The 12,726-nt window shown below is 38.8% G+C and overlaps 1 protein-coding gene across 9 annotated transcripts in view; it reads left to right on the forward strand.

Moving 5' to 3' along the window:
• The window catches only part of DNM3 (dynamin 3), a 570,760-nt gene that overhangs the window by 199,546 nt on the left and 358,488 nt on the right, over positions 1 to 12,726 (forward strand). For all 9 annotated transcript variants that reach the window (XM_067728647.1, XM_067728651.1, XM_067728648.1 and 6 more), the window contains exon 7: positions 3,933 to 4,075. In XM_067728647.1, the coding sequence (XP_067584748.1) occupies positions 3,933 to 4,075 (143 nt within the window). The remainder of the gene's footprint in view (positions 1 to 3,932; positions 4,076 to 12,726) is intronic.

Consider the following 12,726-nt stretch of genomic DNA (forward strand, 5'->3'; position numbering starts at 1 on the left):
CAAAGGAAACCATAAACAAAACGAAAACAGAGCCCTCAGAATGGGAGAAAATATTTGCAAATGAAGCAACTGACAAAGGATTAATTTCTAAAATATACAAGCACCTCATGCAGGTCAATATCAAAAAAACAAACAACCCAATCCAAAAATGGGCTGAAGACCTAAATAGACATTTCTCCAAAGAAGATATACAGATTGGCAACAAACAATGAAAGAATGCTCAACATCGTTAATCATTAGAGAAATGCAAATCAAAGGTACAATGAGATATCATCTCACACAAGTCAGAATGGCCGCCATCAAAAAATCTACAAATAATAAATGCTGGAGAGGGTGTGGAGAAAAGGGAACACTCTTGCACTGCTGGTGGGAACGTAAATTGGTACAGCCACTATGGAGAACAGTATGGAGTTTCCTTAAAAAACTAAAAGTAGAACTACCATACGACCCAGCAATCCCACTACTGGGCATATACCCTGAGGAAACCATATTTCAGAAAGAGTCATGTACCACAATGTTCATTGCAGCTCTATTTACAATGGCCAGGACATGGAAGCAACCTAAGTGTCCACTGACAGATGAACAGATAAAGAAGATGTGGCACATATATACAATGGAATATTACTCAGCCATAAAATAAAACGAAAGTGAGTTATTTGTAGTGAGGTGGATGGACCTAGAGTCTGTCCTACAGACTGAAGTAAGTCAGAAAGAGAAAAACAAATACCGTATGCTAACACATATATATGGAATCTAAAAAAAAAAAAAAAATTCATGTTCATGAAGTACCTAGGGGCAAGATGGGAATAAAGACACAGACGTACTAGAGAATGGACTTGAGGATACGGGGAGGGGGAACGGTAAGCTGGGACAAAGTGAGAGAGTGGAATGGACATATATACACTACCAAACGTAAAATAGATAGATAGTGGGAAGAAGCCGCATAGCACAGGGAGATCAGCTCGGTGCTTTGTGACCATTTAGAGGAGTGGGATAGGGAGGGTGGGAGGGATGGAGACATAAGGGGGAAGAGATATGGGGACATATGTATATGTATAACTGATTCACTTTGTTATAAAGCAGAAACTAACACACCATTGTAAAGCAATTATACTCCAATTAAGTTTAAGAAAATAAAAGCACTTTGTAACTTTTATCTATGAACTTAAATCAGTCAAGTAATTATCGAAAGTTCTGATGTTCCCTCCTAGAAGGTATCAGTAGAGACTAACACAGTAATAGGCTGCTTGTTACATTATATCTGAACCATTTAGGCAAAACAATTGAAGAAGTTTTAGGAAATAAAAAACAGTGGTGTACTTCTATTTTAAGCGACATAGTACTTCTATTTTAATGTGAAATTTGTACTTTTAAATTAAGGGTAGATGAGTATTTGGAAGCCATGAAGCAGTGATAGTTGTGTCATTTAAAAATTATGAACATGGTTTAGAGAAGGAACACTGGTTTGTCATGCATGAACCGTGATAGTCTATCAATATATTTAGCTCTGGTAAAATTCCTTTTTGATTACTGGTTTCATGCCTGTATTGGTCTAAGAAAAAATATCTTAGAGAAATATCACTAAGATGATTAGAAAGGTAAAGTTAGAAATAAATTAAGTTGTGAATGCTGGATGGATATGATTGATCATTTGGTTACTACAGGTGACCCCTAAATTATGGCATAACTGATTCTGGTTGACTGAAAATTGAATAAATGTTATACTGAAGATCTTTCATTTCCTACATAATCCGTTTCTGTATTGCTTCAAGGACCTTCATACTGTGTTTGAAATTAAGATAATTTTATTGCTGATTTAATGTGCACCAACACCTCTGACCGTGAGACAGTTACTGTGGCAAAAACTGCAAGAGAACTGGACATTTTTGAGGAATTGAAAGGAATATTATTGTTGCTGGAGGGCAGAAAATGAGGGAATGAGTTGTAAGAGATGAATTTGGAGATGCAGGCAGTGGCTGGGTCCTACAGTGTTTGTAGGCCAAGTTAAGGATTTTGGCTCTTATCCTAAGAGCAGTGGGAAGTCAGTTGTTTAAGGAATCTGAAAAGGGGAATAACACAGTCATATCTGTGGGTTAAAAAGGATTATGGTGGTTGCAGATAGGAAGTCCAAGAGTAGAGATGAGAGGACCACTTAGGAGTCAAAGTGAGAAATGATGGTAGCTTGGTCTCAGTTAGGGCCAGTGGAGATGGGAAAAGAAAGCAGATTTGAGAAATGTTTTGGAAAATTGAGAACTTGGTAGTAGATTAGCTCTGGTGGGTGATGGAGAGGTAAAGTCAAGGATAACTCCCAAGTTCCCAGGTTGTTATGAAGTCATCAAAATGGAGAACATTGAAGGGAATATTAGGTACTTTATTTCAGACATGCTGAGGTTGATGCTTCCAAGAGGATAAGGCAGGCAGGTGGTCTAATACATATACCCTGACCAAAGATAAGAAGTCTGGTCTTTAGATAACATGTCCATAGCCACAGGTGTTTGAATATTTATTGAAACCATGGATGAAATGATTGCCTTAGTAGAGAACAGACAGTGACCAAAGAAGAGGTGTAGGACCCACATTTGAGGAATATCAATATTTACAGGTCTGGCAGAGGAGAACAACTTGGCAAAGGAGATGGAGAAGGTGTTCAGAAAGGTTAGGAGAAAAATGACAGGAGCTGGGGTCACGAAAGCTAAGGAAAGAAGTGTTTTAGAAAGCTAGGAGTGGTCCACAGTATTGCTTTGCTATTGAGATATATGAGAAACAAATGGTAGAAACCAAGTATTTTGATTATTTACCACTCACATGGCAGTCAGGGGGCTACTACTTTCTCGTGGTTACTCTTAGATTTGGGGGTTTGTGTCTTGTGGAATTGCTACTGGGAATGCAGTCTTCTCTATTCTTCTGTTTTCTGCTTCAGAGCCATAATGGCAGCACATGCCAGGGGAATAACATGATAAGTCATAACTGTGGACAAGGGTATAATATAGTATGAACTATTGACAATTAAATAACTATAGATTTATTGAATAGATATATCCAGGTAACCTCAGATGAACATAAAAATTATTTGAAATGGTTCTTCAGTCAGTCTGGGTCTATTTATTCCCCTTACTTTAAATTTATTATTCTTTTTCCTACATTTCTATGAAGTTGATATTCTTTCTCTTGATTCTGAGTTTATTCCTTAAGCAGTTCAAGAAGGTGCTCTTTTTTTTTTCCTTTTAATTCAGACTTTCCTTAATTACACTGTAATAGAAAGAACATCAGGCAGGGAGCTAACCAGTCTGGGTTTATATCCCACCTTTGTTCTGAATGAATTGTGTCCCTCTTAGAAAATCTCTTGGAGAATTTTTTATCAGACTGAGCTTGAGGTGCCAGCAGATGACTTCAGTGGAAATGCCAAGAAGGTGGTTAGGTAGAGATATCAACAAGAAAGCTTGTGTGCAAGGTGAGAGGAAACACCTGCCTGAGCTATGGAATGGAGAGGAACTTAACAGCTGATAGGTACCTCTGAGCTCCACCAGTGGTAAGCCATTTGGTCCTGAGAACTCAGGCAGCACCTGTAACTCTCCATTTCCTTCATTTGTACCACATTCTAACTTAAGGTTCCTTTTGACAAGGTAGCTGATTTGACAAATCAATCCATGTTAAGGTGTTATTAGGCAGCTTCATTAGTAACATTAGCTGCCTTTTAACAGGGTATCCCAGACGTAAAAAGATTGTCCGAGCAAGTGACTTTAGCTGAAGGAATTTTGAGCTTCGCCGTAGGGCAGTGGATGAGAGAGTTGGAGTTATCTGTCTACACAGTCAGTCTCACATGTATGTATGGCTTTTTAAGGTTTTGAATGACCTGGAAAACAGTGAAGGGCGATTTTTGTCTTATGAGTTGATCTTCAATCTGTTGTATGATTTTGTTTTGTTTTATTTAGCAACTTACCAACCACATTCGAGACACCCTACCTAACTTCAGGAACAAACTGCAGGGACAGTTGCTGTCCATAGAACACGAAGTAGAAGCCTATAAAAACTTCAGGCCAGAAGACCCCACCAGGAAGACCAAAGCATTGCTGCAGTGAGTTACCTTTCCCTTCTCTTGTTCACCATTTTAAACTAACTCTTCAGTTTTCTTTTTCCTTAGTCTATTTGTCATGCCGTTTTCTAGGTTTTTTCATAAAAGTAAAGTATATGAGTGAGGCTTTGTATATGTCATACAGTGAGCCTTGAATCTTTGTTTTCTAAAAGAATAATTGTTGATATTAATTCTACTATTATAAATTTAACCAATGCCCAATCCTATGCCCAGTTTTATATTGTGCTTTTATAATTGGATTCAGTCAATGAGCAAAACCAACAGTGATAACTCAGCAGGGTTTTTTTGCCCTTAGTCTTTAAAAGTGGGCTAAGTTCCTATAGAAAAGCAACTGTTTCTATTATTGTCACTTGTAGTTATTATATTTTTATTTCAGTCATTTCATATCATCTATCTCTGTGTATTTTTCAATGCAATGAGAACCAAGGATTTCATTAAAAAAAAAAAGTACACACAGTAAGGACACATTTAAATTATTTTTCTTTTTGGTAATGATTTTAATGTAGCCCTTTAGAAACACAAATGTGAAAACTGCCAAGTATCTTTTTACTCCTTCATGATCTTCCCATCTTATCCTTGGGTTATTAGATTTATCCCTGAGGGTTCTTGGGTTAGGATAGCAGAGTTGTTGGAGAATTGCCAGCCCCTTATGTCTTTTATCCTCATTCCTTCTTTCATCCCCTTTCAGCCTCATCTATTCTTTTATCCCTGTGCCTCAAATTGCCTCTCTCTCCACCAAAAGACCCCCACTGACCAGCTTACATTCCAGGACATCTGAAGTCCATCTCTAAAGATGATGCTTGCCACTTCTTATGGCCCCTTTCTCCCTCTGCAATCCTGTAATCAAAATACCCTTAATCTGGCATTTAAAATACACAACATAATTCCTTTTGTTTGTGGGGAAGTTTCTAAATATTCAAATTAAGTAACATATTAAATGCATTATCTTATATTCCTCCATTAAAAAAAATAATAAGATCATACGGAGGAAAGAATTTTATTCTTGGATTCATCTCTTTCCTAGTTTATCTTTTCTTTTTATTCTTGGCTTTGATTAAGCTCCTATAAAAAACTCTCTAAGTTACAGAGAAAGGAAAGCTATTTCTGTTTAGGCACTAGGTCATCATCCTAACACCCAACTGAAACTATTCTCTTTGCAAAGACTGGGTCTTGCCTCTGTAATTCTGTTGGACTCAGATTACACTTTTCCACAGCTGGTTTCTTCCCTTGTTAGGGAGCTGATTCAGCTCCTTCTTTCCTTTTTTCCTTCTTTCCTTCCTTCCTGCCTTTCTCCCTCACCCCCTTTCTTCATTACTTCCTTCTTGCCTTGCTCTCATCTCTGTGTATCCTATTTGATGGCTGGCTCTGTGCTAACTACTGGGAATTCAATAATGAATAAGATTTTAACCCTCAAAAAGTGGCCACAGTAGAGCAGTGGAAACAGACATATAAACAACTGTGTTAAAATTTGTTAAATGCTACATTTCTGGTAAGAATAAAATGTTAAGGGAACCCAGGTAAAGAGCACTTACATGCGAGGAAGGGTGTGAATTCACAGAGAAAAAGATACTTGAATGAGACCCCGAAGTATGGGAGGAGTTTGTCAGGTGGAAGAAGGAGGTCAAGAGAATAGTGTGAACTTCGGTACAGCTTGTTCTAGTGGGCCAGGTGGCTGGGTTGTAGGATATGGGGAATGGAGGTGAATTTTCTAAAGTTACCCAATGTTTCATACCTTTCCAGGTGTTTAAAGTTAGATTAATATTAGCATATGCATGAACATAGCTACATCTAATTATATTCTAAGTTTTCTGGCCTAAATATAATTCATCCATGATTTTGATGAAAGAGAATAAAAGGTTCAGGTTTTAGGTGGTTTGAATTTTTTTCCCAATCTAACAGATTCTGAATTTGAAAGTGTTCCAGTATGTCAAAATTAGAGTTTCTAAACCTACTAATCACAAATACAAGTAGTCATTTTTTCTCTATAATATATTTCTTTGTTTTTTTACCAACTGCCTTAAGGTAATTCATTCCTTCATTGAACTTATGGAGTACCACTCGTATGCCAGGCAGGGGGAAATAAATAAAATGCATGGTCCTTGCCCTTTGGAGAGAGACTGATAGATGCACGATGGTGATGTACTCTGCTAAGTGCTATGCTGAAAATATTGTGAGAAAGCCAAGGAGGGGCCCTTCATCTGGGTGGCAATGAGTGGTGGTGGGGAATAGGGCTGTGGATCATGAAAAGTTTCCTGTAAAAACTAATGCTTGAACTGAGTCTTGAAGGACAGATAAAAATTAGCCGGACAAAGAAGCACAAGGCAGATCAGAAAGGAAAACAAGTGTAAAAGCACAGAGATTTGGTACATGTGGGGAACTGCAAATAGCTTCTTCATGGTTGGCTTGGAAGGTGAGTGGGGATGAGAAGTAAGAGATGGGGCATCCAGGGCCAGACCACGGAGAATCTTAGGTGATGGGGTAAGGAGTTGTAATTTTATTAAATTCTGAGGAGTCATTGGAAAACAAGGCTAGACCTAGTTGTAGAGGGGCATGGATGGGGAGTTAGAAATTTATATTGTTCTGGCAGAATGAGGTCTGTGATGCTGGGCCCAGGGAAGAGCGTAGCTCATGAAGTATGAGGGGGCTCAGCTGGAGCAGTTGGAACACTAGGTGATTGTAATGTCACAGGAGTTGTGGCTCATTTGACTATTATATATAAGGTTTTATTGCTTAAATTTAATTCTTAATTTAAGTATTTTAAAATACCATTTTATGGTTGCAGCTAAATGGGCGAATGCATTTAATACACAGATATTTAAAATATATATTTTATTATTATTTAAAAATTATTATTATTATTTTCTACTTGGGGGTATGTATTCAAAAGAATTGAAAGCAAAGGCTTGTACAGGTATTTGTACATTCATAGGAGCATTATTCACAATAGCCAAAGATGGAAACAACACAAATGTTCACTGATGTATGAATGGATAAACAAAACATGAGGGGTTTTTTTGTATATACATTCAATGGAGTATGCTTCAGCCCTAAAAATGAAGGAAATTCTGACACATGCTACAACGTGATGAACCTTAAAGATATTATGCTGAGTGAAATAAGCCAGACACAAAAGGACAAATACTGTATGATTCCATTCATATGAGGTACCTAGAAGAGTCAAATTCATAGAGACAGAAAGTAGAATGGTGGTTGCCAGGGGTAGGGGGAGAGGAGAATGGGGAGTTATTTTATTTTATTTTTTTTTGCTGTACGCGGGCCTCTCACTGCTGTGCCCTCTCCCGCTGGGGAGCACAGGCTCTGGACGCACAGGCTCAGCAGCCATGGCTCACGGGCCCAGCTGCTCCGCGGCATGTGGGATCTTCCCGGACCGGGGCACGAACCTGTGTCCCCTGCATCGGCAGGCGGACTCTCAACCACTGCGCCACCAGGGAAGCCCGGAGTTATTTTTTAATAGATACCAAATCTCACTTTAGGAAGGTGAAAAAGTTCTGGAGATGGATGGTGGTGATAGTTTCACAACAATGTGAATGTACTTAATGCCACTGAAATATACACCTACAAATAATAAAAATGGTAAATGTTATGTATGTTTTACAAAAACAAACAAACCAAAAATCCCTCCAAAGCAAAAACCTGATCTTCTCAATCCTCTCCTTAGGATCTTTTAATGATTTCTGTTTACAGTTAGCATGGGCTGCAAGGCCCTGCATGACCTGGCTGGTGTTTACTTTGCCAACCTCATTTTGGGAAGGAAGAAAGGGAGGTAGGGAGGGATAAAGGGAGGAATCAGAGCTGAGATTCAATCCAGGTCTCATGACTCTCAATGATATAGTCTGTCTACTGTAATTACCTGCCTCCTATATTTGTAAGTTAAACTTTATCAGCTAATTAACACCTTGGATCAAATAATTTAGCAATTGTTTTCCAATGTGATACCTTGCTGAGAATCCAGTCCTTACCTACATAATATGATAACTTTTTCATGAAGAAAGATATCCTGAGCAGGTAGCACTGGAAAATAAAAGCAGAGTGGGGAACTGCAGTCAGTTCTGATTTGTTCTAACTGGGGAAGCAGGGAAAGCTTTACAGAGGAAGGGCTGTTAGAACTCAGCAAAGCTTTAAGAAGAAGTAGAATTTCCATGGGTAAAGGATGGTAAAAAGGACACTGAAGGCAGAGGACAGCCAGAGCAAAGACAAGGAAAAATGCATGAGTGGAGAATGCCTGGGAACAGTCAGGTGGATGGAAGGGTGGAGCAGTTGTAGTGTAGACTGGAGGGGTGGGAGATGAAGCTGGGGAGGCACTTCAGGACCTAAAAGGGAGAAGGGAACTCAAAGCCATGATAAAGAAACTGAACTTTAAATAGAAAAGGAGAGTGAGTCACTGCAGTGTAGAATCAGAGCCAAGGAACCCCAGGAGTTTTTGGCGGAGAGAAAGGGAAAGGGCAATGTCATGGGCCAAGTACCTGCACCTGAGCGTGTGGGGACTTAGGATGGGGAAAGCAGAAAGATGGGGAAGAAAAAGGAAGGTCTCTTCCGGATCTATGCTCAGACAGGGAAATTAAGAGGAGGGGACCAGAGACAGGCGCTAGACAATTGTGGTACTGTTTGATGAACTCTAAAGAGTGTAGTTGGCACAGGAAACTATATTAAATATCTTGTGATAAACCATAATAGAAAAGAATATGAAAAAGAATGTGTATATATGTATAACTGAATCACTTTGCTGTACAGCAGAAATTAACACAACATTGTAACTCAACTATACTTCAATAGAATAATTTTTTTAAAAAGAGTGTAGTTCAAACCTGGAATCAAGAGACCTTAATGAAAAAAGTAACAGAGGTGGGTGGATCCTAGAGGGTTTTTTGTTGTTGTTGTTTGTTGTTGTTTTAGAAATTTCACGTAATGTCTGAAACATTTATATTAACATATTTCCATACAAATAACCCAAAGAAAGTTTAGTATTAGTTGTTCTGTTTGTTTGTTTGCTTTGTTTGTTTATACTGCAGGTTCTTATTAGTCATCAATTTTATACACATCAGTGTGTACATGTCAATCCCAATCGCCCAATTCAGCACACCACCATCCCCACCCCACTGCGGTTTCCCCCTTTGGTGTCCATACATTTGTTCTCTACATCTGTGTCTCAACTTCTACCCTGCAAACCGGTTCATCTGTACCATTTTTCTAGGTTCCACATACATGCATTAATATATAATATTTGTTTTTCTCTTTCTGACTTACTTCACTCTGTATGACAGTCTCTAGATCCATCCACGTCTCAACAAATGACTCAGTTTTGTTCCTTTTTATGTCTGAGTAATACTCCACTGTATATATGTACCACAACATCCTTATCCATTCATCTGTCGATGGGCATTTAGGTTGCTTCCACGACCCAGCTATTGTAAATAGTGCTGTAATGAACATTGGGGTGCATGTGTCTTTTTTTTTTTTTTTTTTGCGGTACGCGGGCCTCTCACTGTTGTGACCTCTCCCGTTGCGGAGTACAGGCTCCGGACGCGCAGGCTCAGCGGCCATGGCTCACGGGCCCAGCCGCTCCGCGGCATGCGGGATCCTCCCGGACCGGGGCACGAACCCGCGCCCCCTGCATCGGCAGGCGGACTCTCAACCACTGCGCCACCAGGGAAGCCCCTGCATGTGTCTTTTTGAATTATGGTTTTCTCTGGGTATATGCCCAGTAGTGGGATTGCTGGGTCATATGGTAATCCTATTTTTAGATTTTTAAGGAACCTCCATACTGTTCTCCATAGTGGCTGTATCCATTTACATTCCCACCAACAGTGCAAGAGGGTTCCCTTTTCTCCACACCCTCTCCAGCATTTGTTGTTTGTAGATTTTCTGATGATGCCCATCCTAACTGGTGTGAGGTGATACCTCATTGTAGTTTTGATTTGCATTTCTCTAATAATTAGTGATGTTGAGCAGCTTTTCATGTGCCTCTTGGCCATCTGTATGTCTTCTTTGGAGAAATGTCTATTTAGGTCTTCTGCCCATTTTTGGATTAGGATTTTTTTTTTTTTAATATTGAGCTGCATGAGCTGTTTATATATTTTGGAGATTAATCCTTTGTTGATTCGTTTGCGAATATTTTCTCCCATTCTGAGGGTTGTCTTTTCGTCTTGTTTATGGTTTCCTTTGCTGTGCAAAAGCTTTGAAGTTTCATTAGGTCCCATTTGTTTATTTTTGTTTTTATTTCCATTACTCTAAGAGGTGGATCAAAAAAGATCTTGCTATGATTTACGTCAAAGAGTGTTCTTCCTATGTTTTCCTCAAACATTTTTATAGTGTCTGGACTTACATTTAGGTCTCGAATCCATTTTGAGTTTATTTTTGTGTATGGTGTTAGGGAGTGTTCTAATTTCATTCTTTTATATGTAGCTGTCCAGTTTTCCCAGCACCACTTATTGAAGAGACTGTCTTTTCTCCATTATATATCTTTGCCTCCTTTGTCATAGATTAGTTGACCATAAGTGCGTGGGTATATCTCTGGGCTTTCTATCCTGTTCCATTGATCTATATTTCTGTTTTTGTGCCAGTACCATATTGTCTTGATTACTGTAGCTTTGTAGTATAGTTTGAAGTCAGGGAGCCTGATTCCTCCAGCTCCGTTTTTTCCCCTCAAGACTGCTTGTGCTATTTGGGGTCTTTTGTGTCTCCATACAAATTTTGAGATGATTTGTTCTAGTTCTGTAAAACATGCCATTGGTAATTTGATAGGGATTGCATTGAATCTGTAGATTGCTTTGGGTAGTATAGTCATTTTCATAATATTGATTCTTCCAATCCAAGAACATTGTATATCTCTCCATCTGTTGGTATCATGTTTAATTTCTTTCAGCAGTGTCTTATAGTTTTCTGCATACAGGTCTTTTGTCTCCCTAAGTAGGTTTATTCCTAAGTATTTTATTCATTTTGTTGCAACGGTAAATGGGAGTGTTTCCATAATTTCTTTTTCAGATTTTTCATCATTAGTGTATAGGAATGCAAGAGACTTCTGTGCATTAATTTTGTATCCTGCAACTTTACCAAATTCATTGATTAGCTCTAGTAGTTTTCTGGTGGCATTTTTAGGATTCTCTATATATAGTATCATGTCATCTGCAAACAGTGAGAGTTTTACTTTTTCTTTTCCAATTTGTATTCCTTTTATTTCTTCTCTGGTTGCCGTGGCTAGGACTTCCAAAACTATGTTGAATAAAGGTGGTGAGAGTGGACATCCTTGTCTCTTTCCTGATCTTAGAAGAAATGCTTTCATTTTTCACCACTGAGAATGATGTTTCCTGTGGGTTTGTCGTATGTGGCCTTTATTATATTGAGGTAGGTTCCCTCTATGCCCACTTTCTGGAGAGTGTTTATCATAAATGGGTGTTGAATTTCGTCAAAAGCTTTTTCTGCATCTATTGAGATGATCATATGGTTTTTATTCTTCTATTTGTTAATATGGTGTATCACATTGATTGATTTGCATATATTGAAGAATCATTGTTTTCCTGGGATAAATCCCACTTGATCATGGTGTATGATCCTTTCCATGTGTTGTTGTATTCTGCTTGCTAGTATTTTGTTGAGGATTGTTTTTTTTTTGCGGTACGGGGGCCTCTCACTGTTGAAGCCTCTCCCATTGCGGAGCACAGGCTCTGGACGCGCAGGCTCAGTGGCCATGGCTCACGGGCCTAGCCACTCCGCGGCATGTGGGATCTTCCCGGACCGGGGCACGAACCTGTGTCCCCTGCATCGCCAGGCGGACTCTCAACCACTGCACCACCAGGGAAGCCCTTGTTGAGGATTTTTGCATCTATATTCATTAGTGATATTGGTCTGTAATTTTCTTTTTTTGTAGTATCTTTGTCCTGTTTTGGTGTCAGGGTGATGGTGGCCTCAGAGAATGAGTTTGGGAGTGTTCCTTCCTCTTCTGTATTTTGGAAGCGTTTGGGAAGGTTGGGTGTTAGCTCTTCTCAAAATGTTTGATAGAATTTACCTGTGAAGCCATCTGGTCCTGGACTTCCGTTTGTTGGAAAATTTTTAATCACAGTTTCAATTTCATTGCTTGTGATTGGTCTGTTCATATTTTCTGTTTCTTCTTGGAAGTCTTGGAAGGTTATACCTTTCTAAGAATTTGTCCATTTCTTCCAGGTTGTCCATTTTATTGGCATAGAGTTGCTTGTAGTATTCTCTTAGGATGCTTTGTATTTCTGTGGTGTCTGTTGTAACTTCTCCTTTTTCATTTCTAATTTTATTGATCTGAGTACTCTCCCTCTTTTTCTAGATGAGTCTGGTTAATGGTTTCTCAATTTTGTCTATCTTCTCAAAGAACCAGCCTTTAGTTTTATTGATCTTTGCTATTGTTTTCTTTATTTCTATTTCATGTATTTCTGCTCTGATGTTTATGATTTGATTCCTTCTGCTAACTTTAGGTTTTGTTTGTTCTTCTTTCTGTAGTTCCTTTAGGTGTAAGTTTAGATTGTTTACTTGAGATTTTTCTTGTTTCTTGAGGTAGGCTTGTATAGCTATAAACTTCCCTCTTAGAACTGCTTTTGCTGCATCCCATAGGTTTTGGATTGTCGTGTTTTCATTGTCATTTGTCTCTA

This window comes from Pseudorca crassidens, chromosome 2, assembly GCF_039906515.1.
Source record: "Pseudorca crassidens isolate mPseCra1 chromosome 2, mPseCra1.hap1, whole genome shotgun sequence".
Lineage (NCBI taxonomy): Eukaryota > Metazoa > Chordata > Mammalia > Artiodactyla > Delphinidae > Pseudorca > Pseudorca crassidens.